At 41.4% G+C, this 25,786-nt stretch overlaps 2 protein-coding genes and 1 long non-coding RNA gene across 4 annotated transcripts in view; 1 reads left to right on the top strand and 2 right to left on the bottom strand.

Moving 5' to 3' along the window:
• Positions 1-1,734, bottom strand: part of LOC100647330 (receptor-type guanylate cyclase Gyc76C) — a 75,854-nt gene extending 74,120 nt beyond the window's left edge. The window contains exon 1 of the mRNA XM_048404293.1: positions 1,598-1,734. The gene's annotated coding sequence lies outside the window, so the exon portion shown is untranslated. The remainder of the gene's footprint in view (positions 1-1,597) is intronic.
• Positions 1-25,786, top strand: part of LOC125384709 — a 121,467-nt gene that overhangs the window by 2,621 nt on the left and 93,060 nt on the right. The window lies entirely within an intron of this gene.
• LOC105667140 (guanylate cyclase 32E) lies at positions 830-25,667 on the bottom strand. 2 transcript variants are annotated; one of them, XM_020868476.2, is made up of 24 exons: positions 25,456-25,667; positions 25,019-25,113; positions 16,322-16,525; positions 15,758-15,955; positions 12,489-12,611; positions 11,982-12,177; positions 11,414-11,491; positions 10,874-11,118; positions 10,002-10,147; positions 8,743-8,881; positions 8,563-8,653; positions 7,512-7,717; positions 6,994-7,176; positions 6,061-6,165; positions 5,907-5,978; positions 5,385-5,550; positions 4,924-5,131; positions 4,684-4,818; positions 4,169-4,281; positions 3,931-4,082; positions 3,662-3,760; positions 3,458-3,602; positions 3,284-3,382; positions 830-2,700 (listed from the first exon to the last, which is right to left on the bottom strand). In XM_020868476.2, exons 3-24 carry the CDS (start codon positions 16,508-16,510, stop codon positions 1,931-1,933), a joined length of 3,858 nt encoding a protein of 1,285 aa, XP_020724135.1. In that variant the 5' UTR covers positions 16,511-16,525; positions 25,019-25,113; positions 25,456-25,667; the 3' UTR covers positions 830-1,930. The 2 variants fall into 2 exon arrangements, with proteins under 2 accessions (XP_020724135.1, XP_048260252.1); XM_048404295.1 differs by having other exon boundaries at positions 11,414-11,476.

Below are 25,786 nucleotides of genomic sequence, written 5' to 3'. Positions count from 1 at the left end.
GTTAGCTGACGAGCCACTAACGGCATTAGTTATAGTTTTCGCGATCGGGAGGCACGACTGATCGTCGAGTTCGACTTGCTCGATATATAAATAAACGTAACAGTACCTATTAGATTATTAAAAAGGAATGGAACGTCGCTGGTATGCATATCCAAACGTACCGGCCTCCCCTATCGTTGTCCCATTCAAGCGGAACTTTCTAACATCAACCTGTTAACTGTAAATCGAAACGAATCTCTATCGACGATGTTCTCCGCGTAAATGAATCATGCGCATGTACGCGTGCGATTAATGTCCCTGAAAGACCGCAACTGGACTTTCATCGGCGCGATCGTTACCGCGCGGCTACGAACTTTTCCCTCGCGGTGAAACGCTTCACTGATGCAATTGGTAAACCGCGTGTCGTCGGTTAATTTTATAATCGCGGATGTTACTTGGTTCATTCGTCGTAGTCACAGACGTGCTCGACTTTGATCGATATTTTCCAATTTTTCACGACAAATCCGCGAGCCGCGCAGCGGCAGATAAAACAGCAGCAGATGCAAGAGAACGCGTGCAATCACCGTTTTGCGTTCAATTAATTTCTTCAATGCTAATAATTTAATGGATCTTGGTGCGTTATCGGCGCCGTTTCATCACGCATCGTGCTCGTGCGCCCGCTCGCTCGTACACGCTTCATGCCATTGCACTTACGTGCAACAACCAGATCTCAGTCAATACCGCGAAATTATCTCGAATCTCTGTGTGTTTGCTCGATATCCATTGTGTTTAAGGAAATTCGTGTACTTCGGTTTTGACAACAATCTAAATACTATCGTCAGACAAACGATTTATTAATGATTTCTTTATTTCAAGAAGAATAATAAACTTACACATGTTTTTCGTACCGTGCATACGATAGATCGGTTCCTTAATTACACGATAAGCATTATCGAAAGAACTTGAAGCAACGAGTCTCTTCGGTCGTTTATGATATATATATATATATATATTATGCATGTATATATTACTCCATAAATAATCGTCTTAAGTACTACGTGCCGGCAGTAAAGAACATAGTTCGCGTTGTTATCGTACGATTTCATCGAATTTCCACTGTCTCGTGGATAACTTCGTGTAGAAACGTTTTTTTTATTACAAACGCCGCATGAATATTCGATTCGTCGCGTCGTAAGAACTGAACGGTGCGTAAAATTAAAATAAATTGACTAGAGGACACTTATATAGAATAAAAAGCACGAGCCTTCTTGATTGTCTAAGCTAATGCGTGGAATATACCGTTATGGCGCGTTGATTTCCGTGCACGAGTTACGTATGCTATAAATAATGTATAAATACATCTGTTGGATATCTCGTTTGTACGTACGGTGTGCTTTGGTACATCGTGTACTGCGAGCCAGGGGGAAATCATATTCGAAAACGAATGGTCGCTCGACGAGTGAACTCGTTAATCGACCACTTGCAGTCTGTGTGTAATCGTTAGATTAAAATTATCGATTAATAACAACGGAACGTGATTGTCGAATCGTTAGAACCAAAACTTGGCCTAGTTATCGAATACTATGATAAATCGAAGAAAATTCCAATCAATTCCTACCTCCTTATCCTTCGAGTTTCCGCAATTATCGAAGCATCGCACTGTTCAGCCATTCGAGCTTCGCACGACGACTTTCATTCATCGAAAACAACCATGGTTCCCCATTAAATTAATCGCACCAATCAAACTTTACTCTCACTTAAACTCTTCACCTTAACTCTTCGATCTTTCATCGCTCCCGTCTCTCAACACGAACAATCAAAACTTTCATATACATATAATCGGGCACTGGTTCGATCTTCGACAACTAAATCACCTCGATGTCGTGTTGACATCGCGCGCTCCAAACCGACTCGAGATAGGAGCTGCACTCGTGGCCAGGCAGGCAGCTCCTTAATCCAATCGTCCTCCCGGATAATAAATCAGTGGCGTGGTAGCGTCCCATCCGTCTATCTCCTCGTTCGACTGCGCCGCTCGTTTCTGACAATTTAAAATCAGAGTGCTGTGCCTCGGGCTGCTGGGCGCGGATCTGCAGGTTGTCTGCGCGATCCCGGCCGGTCCAAGCCGGAAATTCTTGACCCCTGCACGCGGAAAATAAGGCTCGTTACCGATCGTCCAGTTCGATCGTAGAGGCGAATTGTTCGCGTCAGATCGATGCCGCGTTAGATCTTTCACGTCGATTTGCGTTTCTTGTTCGCACAATTTCTCCACGCACGGACACGAGTTGCTGGAGGATCTCCAGTTATCCACGCACGAAGGCCTCGTTGCGCAAGACCTTTTCGGCTTGCACGGACTGTTGTCGACGATGGACTCTAGTTGACTGTTCGCGCCAGAACACTTCTGGTTCAGTTGATCCGAGCTCGCAAAGCGTAATCGTTTCGGTGATTCGCTCGAGCACCTCATGAAGGTTGATCTTACGAGAGATTTGTTTTTAAGAGAGCTTCGTGGTATCAGAGGGTTGGAATTGTTTCTGGCGTAACCGTTTCTTCGATTCTCTCGTTCCCTGCTTCGCTCTTCTCGCAGGATCGGGTCTTCGCCGATCAGCCAGTAGGTTAAACGCTCGCCCTTGCCCTTCATGGAGACCAATCCTCTTTCTACTATTTTGAAACCGCCAACTTGATCTAGGAGTTCCTTCGTTTCTCTGCTGCAGTGGATTTTTAAAGCTGAAAAGCAGACGATATCGAACGTATGATACAATGTTACGAATATTTGGCAATGTGAAACGTCAAAGTTTACATATATCACAGAAAATTCACGAGATACTAATGTAGTATCGCGGACGAGGGGCCTGGGGGATGTTGGGTGAATTATAAACAAGCGGTTGCGGTACATGTGCGTGGTGGGGCTAAGATGAAAGACACGAGACTAAGACAAAAGGCAAGGGGTTGCTAAGGGACAAGAACGAATTAACTATCTATCTAATATCTAGTTGTCTTAATTATGATACGTTATTGTGATTAGTTCACGTTAAACAACCATCGTTTTCTGTTTAATCAACATCTGTTTAATCCATTTATTGTAAATAAAATAATTGTAGTAAAGATCCTACACTAATATAACATATTCGCTGCAAACCTCGAAGTTGTATTTCTTTTTTCGTAAGAATGCGATCGACATAACAGTGGCGAATATGTTAAATGGAAGAATCATTTCGGAGTCCTAATATCGAGCAGACGCATCAGGAAATTATATTCAAATCTACGATCTTCTTTCTTTCTCTCTTGATGCAAATTAATAATTACTTACCAGATCCAGTGGATTCCATGCGGCTAGCAGTGTTCACGGTATCACCGAATAGACAATAACGTGGCATTTTTAGGCCGACCACACCGGCGCACACAGGACCTAGGTGAGAAATAAAAGTAGATTAGTTGTATTTGGCACTAAAATCGTATATCGAAGTTTTCTCACTGAACTAACCGGAATGTATACCAATTCGTAGTTGCAACTTATCCAACGGCCTGTGTCGAATTGTAAATTGTTTTACGGCTTCTAGGAGGCATAAGGACATACTGGCTATTTCTCCTGCGTGCTGAATACCGTTTCGAATTGGTAAACCGCTTACCTGTCGAAAGGAGTATAATTCAGGATCCTGTATCACGTTTAGATACTTTGTTTACTTACCACCATGTAAGCATCGCCGATAGTTTCCACTTTGTAGACGTCGTAATTTTCTATCGTCGAATCGAAACAGGTGTACAAATCGTTCAGAAAATCTACCACCTGCGAGTGAAATAATTTCGTTTGAAATTCATATGCTAATATTTACGTTGATATTGATATTTAACGTTGTAAATTTTCCTCTCTTCTGGTACAATTATTTTAATATAGATATTATACGATACAAAAATACAAGTAGTTGGTAAATTTCGAAATATTCTGGTAAAAATTACCTGCAATGGTGTGCTTTCGGCAGACATGGCGGTGAAGCCGACAATGTCGCTGAAATAAATTGTAACGCTGTCGAAGCTTTCAGCTTCAACTTTGTGTCCTCGTTTCAATTGCTCTGCCACATAACGCGGTAGCATTTCATACAGCAACGCGTCTGAAAGATAAAATTTCGTGTATTATAATTTGAAGGAAACGTGATAGGGTTTTAATTGAGTGGCATTTTATGGAACGTCGAGCAACCTGTCTTTTTCTTCTCCTCCGTTAATTGGTCCGTTCGTTCGTCGACCAGCGCTTCCAGATTATTCGCGTATTTCTCCATCATGGCCATCATGTTGTCAAATATGTTTGGCTTCCTGAGAAAAGCATATCTTTAAGTTATTCCAATTTTTACTCTCTTTTATTTCTTTATCTTGCTTTATTTTGACAATCGGAATTAAATAAAAATAAATTTATTTTATCAGGTGAAATTAAAATGGCAAACGCTGGGTCTATTCTCACTCGTGCAGATATTTCGTCCTTGTTGCTTTCTAATTTACGTTTAACGTACTATATGTAGCCAGTGAATATTCTCGCTTATCGATATTAATTTTAAATACTTATATTTCTAGGATCTTTTATCGATTTAACAACGGTATTAGCGAATTTAAATTTTAGAGAATTTATATTCTCAAGTTACTTGAGTAAATGTAATTATCACGTAGAATCGATTCTTCGCTTTATCGATATAAAATAAGGGTTGAGATATTCAAACTTACATGCCCTTTCTCAAAGGTCTCAGTTTGTTTCTAACGATCTTGAAGTCTGGTCGAGTCTCAGGGTCCTCGGCCCAGCACTCCATCAGACAAGCGCGCACGAAATGGAAACAGTTCTCCAACTGGTTCAACGGTGGTCTGAGATAATTCAAGGAAAACAGAGTAGCTGACAGGGTGAAAACAAAAGCACATAAAATTTAAGTATCTTCTGCCGTCGACAGACCGCGACTATAACGATAATACCTGAACGGTTCTGTATCAGGTTCCCTCGCGATTACTTTCTTCAATATCTCCGAAGGGGTTAATTCCGTGATTCCAAAAGGACCGTGTCTCCCTTGAAGTTCGTACAACACTATAGCGAAAGAATAAACGTCTCCTCTCTGATAATCTCGCACGACTGGCTCTTGGCTTTTCGTCGATCGTAACAGTTCGGGTGCTCGATATAGCAAACCTGTCGAATTTAAACTTTAATTGTATCGTTGTCCAAGACAAATGTCATTCATAAATGGAAAAACTTTGCAAAGAAAGGCCCACGAAATAAAATTCATTGAACAAATTGCGGAAGTTTTACATAGCTCTAGTTGAACTCTGTCTTTCTGAAGATTTCTCCACGTTACCGTAAATATATGTTTGTCCCATGATAAGTCATACGCATATCGCGTCTTTCTTCAAAAAGTTCATAAATTATCTGTTCGATAAATTACCGTGATACTTCTTCATGACGTCGCACGGCTCACACTCGGCGTCCTTTTTGAATTCGTGCAATCCAAAGTCCGCCAGCTTTACAACCCATCGAGAATCCACCAAGCAGTTCGACGTACTCAGCGAACCGTGAAATTTTATGACGGACTCGTGCAGATAGATCATCCCCTGGAAAGCGTACAAGCAGTAGCAAACTTGTGGACGGCGAATTCTATCAAAGGCGACGATTCTGGGATCAATTGCACTCGTCTGGTTGAATACGCGAAATTCTGAGAAGATATAACCCGAAACTCTCGATAACATCGTACGAGTACGAAGTTTCAACGGGTTTTCACGAGGATAGGGAAAGTTTCAACGATCGATTGGGATTTCGATATGAAAAATTATATTCCACTGTCTCGACTACTTCTCTGTGCGAACCGTCGTAAGACAAAATGTTATTCGAAGATTTCTCGTGACAAAATTTCCTTTCTCGTTGATCCTTTTTGGACAAAAGAGTTTGTCGATTCTCGAACGATACGTACTCTGATTATATCTCCGACTAAGGACGCCATGAACATATTATCCAACTTCATGTCCTCGTTCTCCAAGATATCCTGCGAGAAAAAAGACGAGAAAATTATACCGACGAATTGCGAACGTTTCGTCTACTTAATTATAAACTGTCCAAGTAATTACCTTGAGACTGCCACGAGCACAATACTCCACGACGATGCATATGTTCGGTGGATCGGTACAGGCTCCGATGAAAGCGTTCAAATTATCGTGTCGCAAGTCTCGCATCTAGAGAAACGATCATTAATTTGTACATGGATCGGTATATTGGGTTTCGATGTTCTCGAGGCCACAGGTTAAGTAACTCTTGGTCGACTGAATCGTAGTATGTATCCTGTTTATAATCTAATTGAATATATTTAAGATATATTTCTGGGATTATAGATTCGTGCACGCGAGACTAATTTTCCAGTATTGACACGAACTATAGTTAAAACCACAAGTTTCTACCGCAGCTCTAACAATATTAGCTCAGTTATTTGAGAAGGTCCTCATCCGCCTAATAAACTAACATTGTTAGTGAAAGTTTACGAGTTACGAGTTTCTAATATTAGGTTGTCTCAGAAGTTTCTTTCGCTTTACAAGGAATAGATGCACATTACAATAGATGCACAACATTTTTTGTTTTATATTATTTTATTGAATTATGTCTGATCCATTTTGTCCTATTTAAGATAAAGACCACAACATTTGACAGATTAGGGTTTAAAGACACTTTTGGGACAACCTGATATAATCGGCAATAAAACAAGGAGAATTTTGCAAATTAATTTTATAAATTGTAACTAAGAAATGACAAACTTATATGCGATCTACAACTTATAATTTGTCGATTTACCAATCGTTGTTACTGTTGGTTGCTAAATTATCGCACGAGGGCTGAATAACAGACGAACGGACAACTTCTTATCGAACGATCAGAAATCGTTCGATCGGAAGACAGAGTTTGATTGATGTTACGTATACGCTGGATGTCGATCGACCCAGTCAGCCGACCAATAGTTGGCTAATGTAAACGCGATTTAAGCGATCCATTCGAGCTCGTCCTATACTTACCACTTTCAGCTCTTTCTTCATCTCCCGTGTAATTTCGATCGATTTCTTCCGAACTTTCTTTACGGCGAATATCCGCCCCTTATAAACACCAATTTGCGTGTAAATCATCGAGTAACGAAAATCAGCATCTGGATTCGAGCTGAGAGAAACTTGGCTGGTTCTCACAATAGGCTGCGTCGTTGTCTATCCGGGAAAATTATTTCTCTCGTTAAAAGGACGTTGCTAGGTATTGTTTAACGTTTATTTAAAAAAAAAAAACAGGAATTTTACTACATTGTAAGATATTATAGTTATCTAATCTTGCCACGTACGTAATATTTACTTTATAATGGAATAAGCAGATTACTAGGATCACACAGTCGGTCTCATTGTATAAGAAGCGCAAGAGTATCATGCGGGATTTGATGGCGGAATAACGTCGAGCTTCGAAAGTCCCAGGATCAATTGGATCGAGGGAAATGACGGGAATAACAGAGAATTGGTATAAGACGACACAGAGAACGAAGCCAGGCATTTACCTTGGAATTGCATTTGGTAGGCGCCTCATTGGCTCCCGACGACTCGTCTTTCTTCTCTTTGATCTGGATGTCTTTGTAGTTCACCTTCCAGAGTAGGGAATCCAGTTCCTGCTCGTACTTCCAGTTTCTGTATAGCACCAGCAGCACCGCCGTGATAATCAACAGAAATCCGCCGGCTATACCGCCCATGATTTCTCCCGTGTGAGCTAAACGATTTGATCTTAAGTGGCCAATCTGTTCCAGATATTTTTCTATCGTTCTATACAATATCTCTGTACTTTCAAAGTTCTGCAATTTATAGTCCTATACATAGCTCTACAGTTCCACGTTTCTACAGTTCTATAGTTTTATAGTGTCCACGATATTCTAGTCTATAGTCAGGAGATTCTGATCTACGACAATCTTATCTGCGGCTTCCTTTTCATTATTGTTATTCATTCTTTTTTAAATAAACGAACCATCGATTCGATCGTTTCGAATATTCGGGTCAGAGATGCTCGCTCCATTCGATTCTTTTTTAATTATACTCCCTCGTTCAACGTCTCGTGTTCAGGAGCGTTTAAATCGGTCACGACCGTGCCGACTGTGTTTCGTTGCATAATCCGTAATCGCAGTTACGTGGTCGAGATATGTATTCGATCTCAATTAAAGGAAACGAAAAAGATATCGGCGGGTAGGAAGGGCAAAAGCTGCCCTCCCCTCTCCTTCTTCCCTCTTGGACAGATTTACATATGTAAATTTGAAGATCGGACCGGCGAACTTTATGATGTATTTTCGAACGATCGGCCTTAAAGGTACCGGAGAAAGCTGACGAATGGTAATTCGAAGGAGAACCAAGACCCTCTACCCTGATCGCATTTTCACGAGCCCAAAAGTTTTGATTATCGAAGGGAAACATTATGTCTTACCGGTTGAAACCGAACACGTTGTTCGTTACCTCTTTGCTTTCACTTTATTTCCCTCTTTTTTCTCAATCAAGTGTCACGAAAAATTGATTTATCGCTACCATTGACGAAACCAGAAACGATAAAAACGATGGTCGTATACGTACAAGTGCATTTTTCACCGTGGTAACCGCAATGAGGCTCGGCGATGGGCGGCCCGTCACCGATCCACGAAATATCCCTTGTCAATCGAAGTTTCTGTAAGTGAAACGTGAATCGATAAACGAAACCAATGGAACGTGGCCGGTAAGAAAAAGGCATGGTTAAAAAATCAGTTAACGTCTTACTGGCAGATTCGTGCCGTTCTCTTTTCCCACAAAGTAAGCTATAGGGTATAAACCGTGTCCCTTTGTCGGTCGATTGTCCAGAGCAATCAGAGTGTAATTGCCTTCAGCGTCTCCGTTTTCGTCCATGTAGACCATATATCTGTACAGACGATATATCATGCAACAGGCAGGCGTCGTAACGCGCGCTTTACGCGCGCTAAAAGTCCTCATAAATTGCGCAAAGAAACCCGTGAAGCGTTATTTCCCGTCAATTTTTATACCATCGTTTCTCTTTCGCTCGTTATTAATTTTGCAGTTCGTTACTCGTCAAACGGTATAACGAAATATTATGCAAGCAATTATTCCACGATATTGGATAGCGGAGATACGAGCATCGATTATTTTAAGAGAGGAGGAAAATTACGAGAATCCGAGAGCAAGGATAGCCGCGTGAAAGCCTTAATTATTTCGTAGTGTCAATTATCATTCTAGACGCTTGCGTCATCGTAATAACGGCCGTCTCTGCTTTATTTGACTCGTGTACTTTAAACCGTCTTACGCACAGACGTAAATATTTCCACGGTGATTCAGGTGATCTCGTATCCCCTTCTCCAATTCCACGATTAATATCACTACGATCTTCCGGATAAATCGCCATTAGAAATAACAGCTGCTCCAACTTTCCAACTTTATCGAACTCGATTAAATTTTACAGAACGCGCAACGATCAAAATTTTAGTAGAAAATCGATAGAACGTTTTTACTAGCAACGATCATAAAATATTTCTCCAAGTTTCGAAAACAATTGGTAACTTTGTCACAAATAGCGTTCACGAGGATATCGTAGAATCGTCGTAAAATATTTCTTATGGGCGCTATTTACGGCTATGTTTTCCGATGCATTCGTATTTTTGCATAACAAATAAATTACTTTACGTCATCTAGAAAAAAGATAAACGTCGTTCTAATCTCTATTTTTATCCTCAAAAGTCGCAGAATGTGCATAATTATTTCTCTGATGTGCTAAACGGCTAGGTTTTCGCCGAAACATACAAAGAACCACGAATTGCCTCGTTTTCATCTTCGTCCACCCGATTACGGCATGCTAACGGTAATCACTTCGTCGAAGATACATCGTCCAACTACGAGTCGACCATTTTCGGCGCATTTTTCGCGCCACGAGATCGTTCCGCCACGAAACTGATTTACATATCGTAAACCGGCGCGATAAACAGCCGATTCCCGATCCACCTCGTCTTTTCTCTTTTTCTTGTACGTACCCCATGGCGCTCCGATAGTGAACGCCGTAAAGAGTCGCCACCATTTCACGGCCGTTTCGAGGGTCCCGATTCTCGTCCAGAGCTTTTAGCAACGATCTTTCGTACAGATGCACCGCGTCGTACAGATACGCCGTTTCTGGCACGATCTGCCTTATAACACAAACAAACGATTACGTTTAAGAGTCGAAGATGCTTTTCCATTTGCGTCGAATGGCGAAGAAATTGTACAAATGTCATGGATCGATGGGAATTATTTTTATTCCGTGGCTTATTGCGTTATGAAAATTGTAATACGAGAAAGACGAGAGAGAATTTCATATGTTTGCAGAAGAAAGATAGGAATGTGATATCTTCAGAGATAAAAAATAAATAATCGACGTCATGGATTTTCTAGTGTTCGACGTCGAATAATAGGTTTACGTCTTTATGGAAATTTAAACATATTAGGTTGTCCGAAAAGTTTCTTTCGTTTTACGAGGAAATAATAGACGCACAATGTTTCTTGTTTTATATTATTTTGTCGAATTACGTACGATCCATTTTGTTCTGTTGAGACAAACACCGCGACTTTTTCTCAGACTTGGTTTAACTTTTGTACGAAGGTGCACTGTTGCAAAAAACACGTTTGCGAAAGAAAGATACTTTTCAGACAACCTAATACAACACGCACGATATGCAACAAATATATAAAATATCGGAAGTATAATGTTCGTTACAATCGTCGAAGAATGAAACTTTCTATTATCTCAGTTTTATTTCTTTAGTTGCGTCCATAAAAATCCGACTCTTCATAAATATCCACAATCAGTAACGTGGAGGTGTTTCCATTAGCGAAATGACAATTTCTCAAGGTATGTGATTATGATAGTCACCTGAATAATTCCACCCATGTTCGCCAGTGGATTGGTGAAATAAAACGGATGCTTTTGCCTGTACTGATTCACCATTCGTGTAAAATTCTTCGAGTAAATTGGAGCGCTAGCTACCACGCTGAAGTAGCTGCGATACGCCTTCAGGATCGACGAGTTGGTCTTCTTCTGCCATAAACCACGGAAGTACTTGTCCGGTCGTTTCTCGTCGTATTGCTCGATATCGACACCGACCACCCAGTACTCGCCTGCGGCACGAATTCACGCGATATGCTTTTTTTCTCCGCGGACGACCATTTAATGAGAAATCTATACAGGATCGTTAGAATGACTCGCGTGGAAAACACAGATAGAGAAGAAAAACGTATGAATTCTTTTTCCTCGAAGGTCTGAATCACTTGCGCGACAAATAAGAATAACTGTATTTTTTAAGATGATCAAGCAGGATGGTTTTAGTAAAGCTTCAAAGACGAATATTAGACTACGATCTAATGACACTGCACTCTAGTATATGTACCTGATTATGTTACAGCGGATTTATACCTTTTTCCAAGAGCTTCCTTTCGTCCAGAGCCATCAGCAGTCCCATGTGTTCATAGTAATTCCCTAGAATCACGTAAACTGGAACAAAAGCGTCGTACTGTCTCAACGATCGAATTTCAGCGGTTATTTTCCTTCCTTTACTTGAAATTTTAATAATCCAAGAATTACGTTTACCTTCGAGTAATCAACTTTCTCTGTAGCCGCTTTTAATAGTCAAAGCAGGTCAATTTACGACTATTTTTAACAGAAAATTAAATATATATCGAGTTATCAGGCAAATTACGTGCCGTATCTATTCACCGCGCGAAATTTCTGCAATCGTAACATGCGGGCTACCGTTCGTGTTCTAAATGTGCTCTTACACAAACTCGACGAAAAATCAAACTGCGGGTACTATATTTTAGACGGTACGCCGTTTGTGATTTGAAAAAAAGGGAACGTCGAAGATCATTTCACCGTTACGACGATCGTCGCAAATTAAAAAAGCAGCTTTTGTCGAACTTGGATAGGCAACACCATTTTTACGTCTTTTCTTCTCTTACGAATTACTAAATCGTTTTATACTCACTTCGCGTTTCCCGATATGTTTCACTGACGTGTTTGTGGAACGGATTGGTCATATGCGTGACGTGATATGGTTCTTCCCAACAACGAAGAAAGTTCACTGTCACACCTGCAGAGTCGAACGACGATAGAATCGTCTCCGCGATCGTTGACATCTTGTTAAATTCGAACAGGGTCGAGTTCATGTACATGAACGTCACCTAAACGTTACAAACCAAGCTACAGGGATGTTACCAATTTATAATTTTCAAGCGTTCCACCTTACTAGCAACGGTATTTCGAGACATAGGAATTCCAAGCCAATATTCTTTGAAATTCTTATGTTCCGTAAAACGCGTGGCGACGATTTCAAACTTTGTTCGATATTCGGACGAATTGAAAAAAAATCATAATCTACAGTAACTCGGAAGTAAACCTATAAAATCGAATCGAGTATAGAATCTAAAATGAAATCTATTAAAATTCACGGATCGGTCTGACGACTCCTTGCGTCGCGGCTTATTCTACTTACTTTCGTCCAGTTAAATGCCATCAGCACGGAAACGACGGACTTGGAGATTTGCGTATCGGGTGGTCTCGTTCTCGCGAACGTGGGGAATTCCTTCTTGTCGGACGATTCGCGATGAGTACAAAACTGAAACAAAGTTTGCAAATTGATGAACGTAATCGTCGTGATACACCTAATGTCGTATAATATTTCAAACGGAACCATGCGCAAAGATAAATTGCGTGGCTAGTTCCACGTGCGGCAAGCCAGTTTCGAATCTACATTGAGTTTCTAGGTTGGTCTATTACTAGGTTGGAAAGCGAGGGACACGTAATGCGAGTGATTAGTGTGTCAGCTGGACTCGCAATATAACGGACCAGCGGAAAATCGAACAACAGGGCGAATGAAATCGTATATGTACGATGATTCACGGCTGTCTCGTTTGATACCTGAACTGGATTAATTAATGCAATAGGATATTAAATTTGATAATAACGATAAGGATCGCGAGATCTGATCGAGTTGGAAACGTACGACAAATACAGTATTGTTCAAAGGTATTTGGATATTTTGTTCTTTATAATCGCTATAGTTACGTATAATTATTTCTATTCTTAATAAAACTTTTTTCAAATATTTAAAAGCTAGAACTGACACTCACGAAAGCTCCCCAATTGTCAAACCTTGACAAACGATAACATTTATAAATGGAATAGTAAGATATAATATTTCTATTTCGTTTAATAGAAAATTAAAATTTATACTCCTTCAGATCCCATAGAAAGGTAGTAAATGTTGGCTCTAATTAGTATAATAATTCACCATTATTTGATAATTATACTTAACGTTATTGCAAATTGACAAAAGTGTTCATATACTTATGAACGTTAATGTACGTTAAAAATGTAAAATTGATCGGGATAGATAAAATCGATTAGTTTCTTTCGTTCGACAATGGGGCGAATTATTAGACGCATTTTTATCGTCGGGTCGATTAATTTCGCGCGAGTTCAATCGGAGGCGGTAGCTCGCGTTAAACGATTCGTGAAACAGCGTTGCTATATTTTTCGACACCGCGTCGCAGCGTCGAAGAGGAAAGTAAGTATTCAATGATCTGGATAATTTGCAGGGAAGATGAATGGTTTCTTTTCTCGATTTCCTCGCTCGGTCAGAATAGTCACGAGACTAAAAAGAATTTAACGAATCGCCGCCAGAAATAGTTTCATCTTTCTTCCCCTTGGCACGCTTTATCGTCTCTATCTTCCATCCTCTGTTTTCCTTTTCTACAAAACTCTATTTCTCCGATCGCACCTTCGCTATAAAACCCATTAGTCATAGTATGCAAAATATACAAACCCGTAATATATAAAAATATACATGACATTTCTAATATAAATTTCTCATCGCGTGATATTTAGAGAGTGAGACAAATCTCTATTTACTTTATTCATAGAAGCATGAATTCGCATAAATGGATCGGTACGATGACATTTCGAATGTGAAATTTATAGTACAATATTCGTATATTATATATCGTATTTTGTCAGCGTAACATAAACATTTTGTCAAAGACAGTATATGTCCAGAATAAACAAGAATAGTATTATATGTAGCGTTATATGTTTCTCGCGTTCTCCTTCGAAAGCTATCCTTTTTTTTATCTTGAAGAGAATATTTCTAGAATAAAATCACTACCCTTCCACGAGAATAACAATGCGAACTCTTGATTTACTGCGATTTAAGCAACCATTACTGTATCTCATACGATTCGTAATTCTTCCACGTATCGTTCATCGCTTACCTCGTACGAAACATCAAACAAGTCGATTAAATTCGAATATCGTGCAAAATGTTTGGAGCTAACGAGCCTGGAACCCTGGGAGAAGCAACTGGCGAAATATAGAGATAGATAAAGGAACCGAGCTGACCATTCCGTGGCGTTGAATGGGTTAAACGTGTCGTAATCTCAGCTTCGCACATTCGTATTCCTCGGTGGTCGACGAATAATTTATTTCCTCGGTCGGCCCGCCAGCTGCTGGAAGCTTAAACCGCGCATTGCACCGCCAGATCACGTCGGTACAAGCGAAAAAACGATCGAACGAAACACTTCGGAGACCGTTCGTGCTATTACATAGGGTCACGGTTCTCGATTTAAATGGAACGCAACGTTCGATACGCTACAGTCGAAACATATACGGTGGAGTTTCGATTAACCAGATAATAGATCTTGATTAATCGGCATACTGCTTTTATCCAGCATAGAAATCATATCGCACGGTAGATACAATTTTTTTAGTTAGTTCTCGATTTAGTTGGGCTACTACGGAGCCAAATTAGAAGATTAATCAACGTCCAACTGTACTTTCGGTATTACAAGCCGTGTAACGTTTGTTTTCGGTCGTGTGCTGCGGTCCTTACGATTGTATCTTTCCACGCCAGTAACTTACGACATTGCGAGAAATATAAGAGATCCGAACGAACCAGAGGTTCCAGGTTTAATGGAAAGGAAAGACGTTAGGAGTGTCCAAGACTCTCAGTGGTACTCGATCTTGTCGATATACGAAGAAACCGCGATAAAAGTAGCATCAAGCTGAAAGCATGCACACAGCAAACTTGTTACTTGACCAAAGTGCTTTTAAAGCTTAGGGCACGCGTTCCGTTAAAAGAGGAGGAGCCTCGTGCCGAGGGAAGCTTTTCCTAGATTTCGTTTGACTGCGTTCGTACTACCAACTTTTCGTGGCGATACATTCGTCGTTACGTAATTGAGAAAGCATTTCGTATTAAAGAGCACGCGAGTGAGAGCATTCTTCGACGTTTCCATATTCGTTTCCCCTCTTTTTCCAGCTTTTAATTCGTTGCGTTACCAGTTTTGCTGACGATAAGCATATCGAAGAAAGAGGTTAATTCTCTATAGTTTCTCTTATAACAGGGCTTCTCTTTCGTATAAGTAGATTCAGTCGGTAGAAGTTCGTTTAATCGGAAGCGAACTAATATTTCGTTACGAAATTCTATCGTACTTTTTCCATTTGTTAGGAATAATACAAGAAATTTTATCGACGAAAGGAATAGCTATTTTTTCTTCAATTAGTAAAGTAAATAGAATTATTTAATCAGAAATGAAATAGTTCGTTATTGAATTCTTCGTAGTCGGGTTACATCGCCGAAGGGTTAATAGACAACGAAGTGGAAACGTTCCAGTTGACTCACGAACACATAGAATCGCGAAATAGACACGCGCATACACGCACCGGGATTCTTTGTCAAGGCTAAGAAAGAAAGAAAAGGCTACTTACGTAAGATATCATTGGAAGGTTGAACGCCGCCGCCATTCTGCCCTCGTGGATGCAAGTTTCCTGCGGTCCTATGTAAACGCTGATATTCTTCGTCCAGAGATCGGCGGTCATCAGGATGCTGGTCTCCTCTTCGCCATAAGTTTCCGCGACCAGGAAGTCGAGCTTGTGTCCGCGTCGACCGAGCTCACCTGCGTTCACCTACCAACCCAAGCAATATATATATATCCTACATGCTTCTCGTGGAATTAATTAAATTCAAGCCCATCCTCGCGGCTCTATTTCCCCGTGTCGTTCAAAGTGAACTCCACTATCGCGGGAGCTAGCTCAGAATTTCCTTCCAACTAAAAACGACAAGATTATTCCAAGTTCATTTTCTCGATAAGGCATTCAGGCGTTCGCGACGAAACTTTTTCCTCGAGAAGAGATTTGTCTGGATTTTACCAAGAATATGTTGCGATAAGTGGAATAGAGGGATTCCAAAATTGTATCGTTGTTAATTAGGTACTTCCGTGCTAATTGTGGTCAGTCTCGAAGCGTTCGGGGAAAAATAAGCGGTTCGGTTACCTCTTCCACGGCGAGCGATATGGCGCCGGATATCCGGTAACCAGGACGCTGATACTCCAAGTCGCCTGGACGTCTTTTCGAACCGGTGATATACCCGAGGGTGAATGTGTCGGCGTAGGCGCCCTTATCGAGTAAAACGTGGATCGCCGTTAGTAACAGACAAGCCCTCTCCACGTTTGCCAGTAGCATGCCCAGTTGCCGAACCTTTACAAATCGATTTCATTTATTTGTCATTACAGTCTTGTACTAACCTGATTCGTTAGAATTTCCATCCTGCGATCTTCCTTATGTCTTTGTATAAAATATGTAAAAACTTTGCATGTTTGCCGATATCATATCCAAGCGCGAAACTTTCGTAAATTAATTCCTTTCATTTACCATTACAGCTCGTTTCGAATTTAATTTATCATAATTTTCGTCCTATTCAATGTCCATGTTCTTTTTTCTCTTTAGAGGATGTTGTACGCAATAATTAAAAAACTCTGTCTTTAAAGTTTACCGTTTACACTTAACGGAAGCGAATCTTTCGTTCATGCGCTACAAGCGATCGACTGCATCGAGCTTCTGTTTGCAAGTGGTATTCGATAAAAGCACAAGCTCGCCGGCGAAAGATATAGAGAAGGTAATGGATGAATCCAGTAAGCTCGACGGGGTTGCAATAAACACCATCGATCTCCAACGGTGTGCCACACTTCCTCTTCCTACTATTTCGCTTTTCGTTCACCGCTAACTACCTGCTACCAATGTCCTTCTTCCGCCTAAACTATTGCGTTACCGAGCGGTGGACCGCGCGTCATCGACAGCTTACAAAAGAGATACATTTCTCGTGATCGATCGAACCGCGTTTCATCCACATACGAAGCTTTCAAATCGAATCTGACTTCGCCTTTCCGATATTGCAGCATCGAGCACGCCTTTACGATGTTCCCTTGCTCACCCAATTTTCTTACATTTCCTTTGTTCGACGATCGAAACGCATCAAACCGTTCTTTGTACGAATATTTCACAAATGAAAATAGCGGAATATTTCCTATTCCTTATGGGAGAATAAAAAATACTATTCGCTGTATATTATCGCGTAATAAAACGTTAACGTTAAAACATTATCTTTTAAGCATAAAATTAGAAAATTAATAAAATTCATTTCTCCTATGATCTTCAAATATAATGAAAGCTGAATCGACGTTCTCACGAACAGGAAAACGATGCCTCGCTTGTGATTCAGATGGAGGCAAAGCCGACGTTGTTAATCAATGACGGTGACTCAACGCATCGTTGTCATTCCTTTCTTTTTCTATACTGTCGTATCGTCGCGACGCACAATCGCGAAATCTTTTCGTCTTCTTCTAAGTACCGACAACCTACTCTCTTACGTAACTGCAACTTGTGAACACATTTAAAATTCTGTCCAACGACCTCGTCGGTTTTTGACGCGTTATTAAAATAGAGCACTTATAATAGATCGACGCGGGAACCGATATTCATCGACGCAATTGCTACGTCCACGATGGACATAGAAACGCGACTAAGAGAATGGTAACAAAATTAGAACGCGACTTGTGCACGTCAGCCGCACACGGCTTTTCTATTAATCCTCATACCGTTCGACTAGAAAACTTTCAACGAAATTTCATGTTGGAACAGTCGAGGAATAAAATACAGCAACGTAGGATTATTCGAGTGATCCGAGCTTCAACGTCTTAAGATTTAATCTCCAACTTGAAAATAGACGGCAAACTGGCCTATGGAAATAAAATAGACGAGCTACTGGATTACGATAATTACAAATTTAGAATATTAACATCGATCGGGGAAACGTAAAAAAGCTATGGCCGTCGAGCTGTCAATGTTTCGCAGCTTACCACACCATTAATAACGAGTTAACAGCTTGTTTTCGAACGTAGATCGCTTAAAAATTGTTCATAACCGAATTCGACAAATTGATTAGCTTCGCTCGAATAATCTTATTTCACCCTGCAGGAAATTGCGAACGAAAATCGATGGCGTTGTTCTTCGGGTTGGACTTCGACATGGTGATAAATGCGCCGTGACTTTCAGCTGCCCCAATGGTAATTAACGAGGTGTGCGGGGTTATTAAGCGCACGCGAAAACGGGGGCGGCTAAGAAATTAATTTTCCGCGGGTGGACTGTCACAGTCGGATCGATAATTTCGTACGTGGCAAGGAATAAATCGGTTAAGCGTTTGCATCGGTCGAATATACCTTTTAATGGCTGCCGGCAATTAAACAGATAAAAATCTTGACAGGATATCTCGTTTGGACGCTGGCTATGAAGACTTCATTCTCTTATCGAGAGATTTATCTCCCAGTCTGGTTGTATTGTTCGTGATTTTTTTTTTTTTTTAGCCAGCTTAAAAGCAATCGGGCCGCGAAATCGACTTTGACTACCGTTTTTTCATTCGATATTTTATATTTCGTTTCATCTGCATGATAAGCGAGAATCAATTAATCACGCGATATCGTTCCATTGAATTTACGGGCAAGTTTTATTAAATTTACTCCGATTGTTTCGACCCGAATAATTTACGAAATGGTAGATTCAACGGTGTGAAATTTCCATCCAGCGACCCTATTCGCGGTGACGCGAAACGACGAAACACGAGCCGCAAATCTTCCATCGTGTTACATTGACGGAACGTTTACTTACCACCGAGACTCTAATTAACTTTGAAACTGATTCGTACAAATTTCCGTTTGACGCGTTGCAAGGCACGTGGCTCAATTAAGTCGGATACATGACGTCTTACTAAGAATATCTCGGTACTCGTTTACCGCTACCCACGTTCATTTATGCGTCGCGATGCTCCAACGTTACGTGTCCTTAATTAGTAAAGAATTATCGCCCGCTTGCAACTATCGCCAAGGCGAAATCGAATCTGCTGTTGCGACGAATCGTAATCTCTTCATTATATTCCCTTGGTGGCTGGAACAAACGACGGGCATTAAATTCGAGGTAGAAGACGTATTGAGCGTGCCTATACGTTACGCTTGTGTCGTGAGAGACTCGCGTGAATCTTGCGTAGCTGGCTGACTCTTACGCCTTCTTTTGCTCAGTGAATGCTTGTACTTTTTATTTTTCCTCTTCGCTTTATTTCACTCCTTTTTCTTTTTTCTTCTCATCTTCTTCTTTTTCTTATTCTTTTTCGTCCTTTGCCTGTTTTCATAGTAGCGTTTAAATACAGATGTTCTCTTTCTCTCTCCGCGCGAAAGAAATCGTGAGAGCCGTATCGAGATGGAGGTCGTAAACAGATGCGATATTAAAAGGCCGCAGAAACAGATTTATGGCGTCGTGAACAATCGTCGATATGGTTACGCTCATGGTGGCGAGGTTCACAGCCAACGCTAAGAGCCGGATCTTTAACACATTCTTAACGAAGCTCGCGTTTTACTCCATCGGCAACAGGTTAATCGTTCCTTTTAACGCGTTTCAAGCCTATCGAACGAGGGTGTGGAAAGAAGCTTCTTTCTTTCAAAATATTTTTCTGCCCTCTATTTCTTCTCCTCTGTTATTTTATTTTTTAACTCTGTTTCCCTCGCTTCCTCTTCAGACTACTTCCTTTTTTCCTTTTTGGAATATTTCATTCGTAAAATGTATGGAACACGCGAAAATATAATGCAAGAGGTGATAGATTTTTAGAGGCGAGATCAAGGAAGCGAGAATTTTGGTGGACGATTGTTTTCTCGGATGCAATTGCGCGAAACGATAGAGGTCGTTTTAACAAGCGACAGGTGCTGGTTCGAAGCGACGGACATGGAAACCTGTACATGGAACTTCATAATGTGGCATTCACTGCGCGTATTTCCGCTTGTCCCGGATAAATTTCCCGCCCTTATCTCGCGTCGTGCTAAATAAATATTCCACCTAACGCGTGCTTTATCGCGGAAGATCGCGAGTCGTAACGTACGTGCCGTGCAATATCGTCAGAATTATATTCCTTCCGTTTCGTTCCTTTTTCATTGTCCCTATTCGAACAGCGGATAACAGGCAAATTTTCCGGAAACGAAGGCAACTTCCGTCATTTTCGATAAACTTCGAGGAACGATAATATACGGATCGAACGAGTATGAGAAATGTTGTGATTCGTGAGCGAAATGCTGCGCAAGAATAAGCATATTTAATGAAAACATATACGGGCTACGCCGTGTATAAAAATCCATGTGACTGGAAAAAATACTTTGTGGCCAGTTCTTATATTAGGTTGGTGCATGTGAAATTTCGCCTCTTTGAAGTTTAAATTTGACAAAAATATCGCGCGTTAAATTCTACCCTATCTTCAATCACCAGCCACATTAAAGTAAACTCGATGTCACGTATAACGTAATTCGAAATCACATAAATTCGATGTTGAGAAGATTTACAGATAATAAAGATATCAAAACCTCATTATCGATGCTAAAAGTGTCGTGAAAGTCGCAGGAAACATAAATTTTCGGCAGGGTGAAGGAGTCCCCTGTTCTACATAAATAATTTTTTAATCAAAAGAAACCGCGATACTTTCTTTTTAAGAATTTTCGGATTCTCCGATCGACCTTACAAATTCGCACCATTGTTCCTCGATCTTCATTCTCGTTTCTTAATTTTTCTTTTGGAACAATCGTTCGGAATTTTTCAGCTCTCGATAGTTCGAACGATCAAAGTTTCCTGTAACCCCGTAACAAATTTTGAGCCTCGAGACCATCGTCATTTTCCTTCGTCAAAGCCAACAGGAAGAGTCACCGTTTTCTCATTTGGCATTCGTTTTCATTCGCGATTGCCGGTGAAAAGTTAGAGGAAAGGCGTTTTCGAAATCCGCGGCCGACTCGCCAGCTGACGAAGGTCAGCGAGAGAAAGTAAATGTACCTGGTTGTAGCACGTTTTTATTACTATTTCCTTGAGGAGTCGCGGTATCGAACGCCTCGGGTATTCTTCGAGCACGTTACAATTCGCCATGGTCTCGCGCCAATGTGCCTTCTACGCGTCTACACGCATGTGTCCGCTTAAGCTATTACATATGTGGAACACGTTTGTTCATACTGCTGACTATATTTAGAAGTTTCTCGAAAGCGAACGTTACACGGTGAACCGTGCATAAGGAAAAGCCCCGCGAAATCTGGAGTAACGCTCTGGGTGTGTATACGCAAACTGTAAACGTTCGTTCGCGCGTTTATGACGGCGACGCGCGTCGTCGCTTCGTTGACTAGATCAATATTGAGATTTAACGCGTTCACTGTCTCACGAATTTTATACAAATACATGTTTTGCTCCGGCTGTTGCAAAAGATTGCAACGTACCTACGCGATGACGTTTGATTTTCAATGAAAAAATATGCGAAACATTACGTCGGTGATTTTTTACTTCGTGAAATTTATCCTATTTTAATGATTCTAAGAGATTGGGTAAAAAGAAATTTAACGAATCAACGATGCCAGTCAACGCGTTAAAACGGATATCATGCGATTTCCGCGTGAAATGGAAATTATTTAACGCAGCAGCGAACGCATTGATCGATTAAATCTCGTCGAATTAAATAACGTCGAAAGGTAACGTCCGATCAAAAGAAATAAATGATAGGGGATAGAGGGATCGTAGAAAGAAGAAAACGAGAAAAATATACGACGAGGGTTAAATCGTAAGGTTCGCGGAGCATGTTGCGTGTCAGGGACCTTGTCATGCTGCAACTCGATGGAATCTGATAAGGTCCATCGAGCGGGATAGGACACTCTCTTTTGACGGCTCCTTTTTTATAACAATTTTTTACGAGAACAAGCAGCCCAGCTTCTGCGAATGCTATTGGATAGGGACTCGTATGACCCACGGTTGGCCGTGGTTTCATACAGATACGAATGACAAAAGAACGGTCTCATAACCCACAAAGTACGAGAGCAACCGCGTCCTTTCTCCTCCAATTTGCAAACGGTGTATCCTTGAATTCCCCGAATTAATTTCTTTGAATTACCGGAGCAGCGCAAGAAATAGAAACCAAGCGTCGAGAAATACGACTCAGCGGTGGATCGCGTTCGATTCGAAGGTAAAAGTAATCACGAAGAATGATTTGCGACGGGGAATCTCGACTACAGACCGGCAGAAAGTGACTCGATGCGATCATGGGGGCCGACTTTCGAAAAAGGTGATCTCGGTATCTGTGTCACATGGTGTTACATAGAGAATTTTAGGCACGCCTCGATTCGATTGCGTCAACGGATTATACGAAGCCACGAGCCTCGAGCTGCCCGATTCAATTTCTATTCGTTTACTGTTCGACCATCATTTTCTAATTAGACGAGCTCGTCAAGTAGGAATGGCGGATGATCGACGCGCGCATAATCGTTGGATAAACTCGACAACCGTCTGGCGAATAATTTATGAGACTACATTAATCATACCGTGAGTTACAAGTGTCATCGACGAGTTAAAGATAGCTTTGACGAGTGTCATGAGACCATCCTTGCTGTCAGACAACAATAAATCCTGCTACAGCAAGATCGGCCGTGATGGCGAGATCTAGAGCAAACAGCGAAGGCGTTGCTCGATTGTGTGCAAATCGAAATAGCGGTCGCCGATACGCGAGATACACGCTCTATTTTCGTGTTATTGGACCTTCCGTTTATTTTCGTAGACAGGCTAGGGCAAATCACCGAAACGCTGTTTGTTTCTATTCCGCGTCGAAAGTCACGCCGAGTGCCACCTCGTGTATTTTCCAAACTTCTTCACGCCCGCTGTTCGCAACTTTCAAAAAACTGCAATCTCTTTTCATCACCTTGGCTGAGTGTATTCTTCTGTACGCGAAATTTTTTATCTCGCGCTGTTTGTCTTCCCGCGTTGGTCGTTGACTCGTCGTCGTCATTTGGTTTACCTTCCCTTCGTTTCGACGATAAACCGACTGATCAGAGACGAGAACGAGGTATCGCCGGTAACTAGACTGAAAATTCTCCAATTTCTGTCTTATGCTTACGCGCGGTATTGCCAAGCACCCACGCGGATACCGTGGATTTAACGCTCGACTTCTCTTTGTTAGATATTTCCTTGTTTCGATTCTAAAACAATTTATTACTCTGCCAGAGATATAATATGCAGTGTCTATTCTTGTGCTGTTGCACTTAAACGACGATTTTCAAATTGCTATCATAATTTCTTCGCGTTGAAGCTTGTTTCTATTGTATATTCATAAATCCTAAATTCCGTATATTGCATAAATTCCAGAATTTGTTCCTATTGAAACTTGTTTCTAGCGTGCCTACTCGTAATAGACCTATCGCACGGAAAAGCGATCGTTCTAGCTAGTCACGAATTTCTTTGTGCGTTCGATACATAGAACAAATGTTTCACAGCGCAATTTCACATTTACCCCGCGTATCGGCACGGGATCTCGGGAAACGAATAATAAGAAAACATCACGAACATGTTTCTCGATATATCCAATGAAAGCAAATTAAAGCAAGTATCACGGTATGTAATTTCCATTAAAATTCGATGTGTCCGAAAATTCGATATCATTCGGACGGATCGAAAGAATTTCGCTCATTAACGATAAAGACGAAAGTATCTCAATTAAAGAGCGAAAACGTTGCGGAATCAAAGCAGGTAGAGCCTTTACTTTGAGAGCACCGCATCGCACCGGCTCCGGCTAAGCGCCTCGGTTTCTCGGAACGCTTACATCCTCGTAAATATCTGCACGTCGAAGTTGGTTAATACACTTTCGAACGAGTCGGCGGAAAGGGACGCAGGTGACGGTAAGTGGTTTCCTCCGACTTCTGACACCGTTCGCGATAAAAGGTTCAATCGTTCGCGGTTGCCGACGTTCGATTTTCGAAATTTCGACCGCCCCGTCCGAAACAAGATTGGCTACACACTCACGAGACCCTATTCATGATTTATCGGGCCAAGTTTTCGTCGGCACGTGGCAACACTTGCCCGCAGCCAGTCATTCAGAACTGGCTAGAGTCCTTTCCACGTTGTCCCGATCACCTTTCCCCCTTTCGATCACCTACCAACGTCCCATTCCAATCGCCTTCTTTTCTATTCTTCTTTTTTCGCCAGCCTACGCTCCTCCGAACATCGCGGACCTTGCCTCTCTATTTTCTCTAACCTGTCTCTGCTATCGCGTTTGCGCTCGTTGTTTTTTGGCCTACTTCAAACGGTGCGTAGAAGCTCGACATGGAATTTTAGGGAATCGCAATACAAACGAACGTCGTACGCAGACACGTGTATGCTAATATTTGGTAGAGATAGAAACGCGTGGATTAAAAATCGTAAAGACAGATTTTGTAACAATGCGTGTACAAATAGAAACGAACACGTGCATTCCAGTATGAAGTGTAGATTAAAGTACGTGGATTAACAACTTTCTGACTACATGTTCTATTGGCGTATTGTTCGAGTAGGTGTTGCAATTTGTCACGCGCTAGAAAAACAGAGGCAATTTTAAAGAGTCGCAGTAGAAATGGATGTCCATTCACAGGCACGTATGTATTTCAATATTATGCGAAGATAGCAGCGCGTTGATGAAAAATTGTATCAGTGTCGCGCGTTGTATTAGCTCATATATTACAGTTATGACTTTCGAGCGAAAGAAAAAGGAACACTTTGCTGCGAAGAAAATCGAACGATACGCCTGTTAGCTTATTTTACATTGATCGAAACGTTTCATCGAAATCTTGATTATAATCTTCTTCATTCTCAATGAATTATCACGCTTACCTGTGTCGTCGTATTCCCGTGTAATTATACTTTGTCAGAGACAGACGATTCTCAGTGGAACATCAGAAGTCGTACGGACACGCGAAATTGCATTCCTGGAAAAGAAAGAGCGCGCAATGGACACCAGTGGCACCACGTCGATCGCGATACCGACACCGTGGAAGAAATTAAAGCATTCCAAGCGACGGCGAACTAGAATCTCCGTAATTTAAATTCGTGACTGTCGCGTGGTCCACGTGAAAGAGCGTGCAAGAACGCAGCCCGTAATCGTTACGGTGTATCAAAGAAATAAAAAGCACCGGTTGCTGCTATTTTCCTATCTATTTCACAGATTCGTTCGCTATATCCCATTGAAGAAGCTTCATGGAAAAAATAACAAACAGACAGAAGGAAAAAACCAGAAATTAGGAAAGTAGAGAATGATTTTCCTAAATTACCAAAGGTAAGATACAGCGCAAGGAATGATGTAACGCGCGACGAAATCGTGATGGAAAAAGACACTCGAGGGAACGATCGAGAATTACATTTGTTGAAAACGATAGAGAATTTAAATTGAAACGACCGTCCCGCCGGTACGAAGAGAACGACGTGAGACCGGCGGTCGACAGTGATCGTAGGCGCGCGCGGCCAGACTGACTTCTCTCTGCTCGTCCTCTTTCCCTCGTAGCTCGTACGTCGAGCGTCGTCGCCGTCGGCGTCGTCGTCCCATTCACAGTCCCCGACGCTACTTCGACGCGGTGATATGTTGCCCAGGCGCATGAGCACTAG

This window comes from Bombus terrestris, chromosome 3 (assembly GCF_910591885.1).
Source record: "Bombus terrestris chromosome 3, iyBomTerr1.2, whole genome shotgun sequence".
In the NCBI taxonomy this organism is placed as follows: Eukaryota; Metazoa; Arthropoda; class Insecta; order Hymenoptera; family Apidae; genus Bombus; species Bombus terrestris.
Note: the sequence above shows the minus strand (reverse complement) of the source record. Positions and strands in the feature narration are given on the sequence as shown.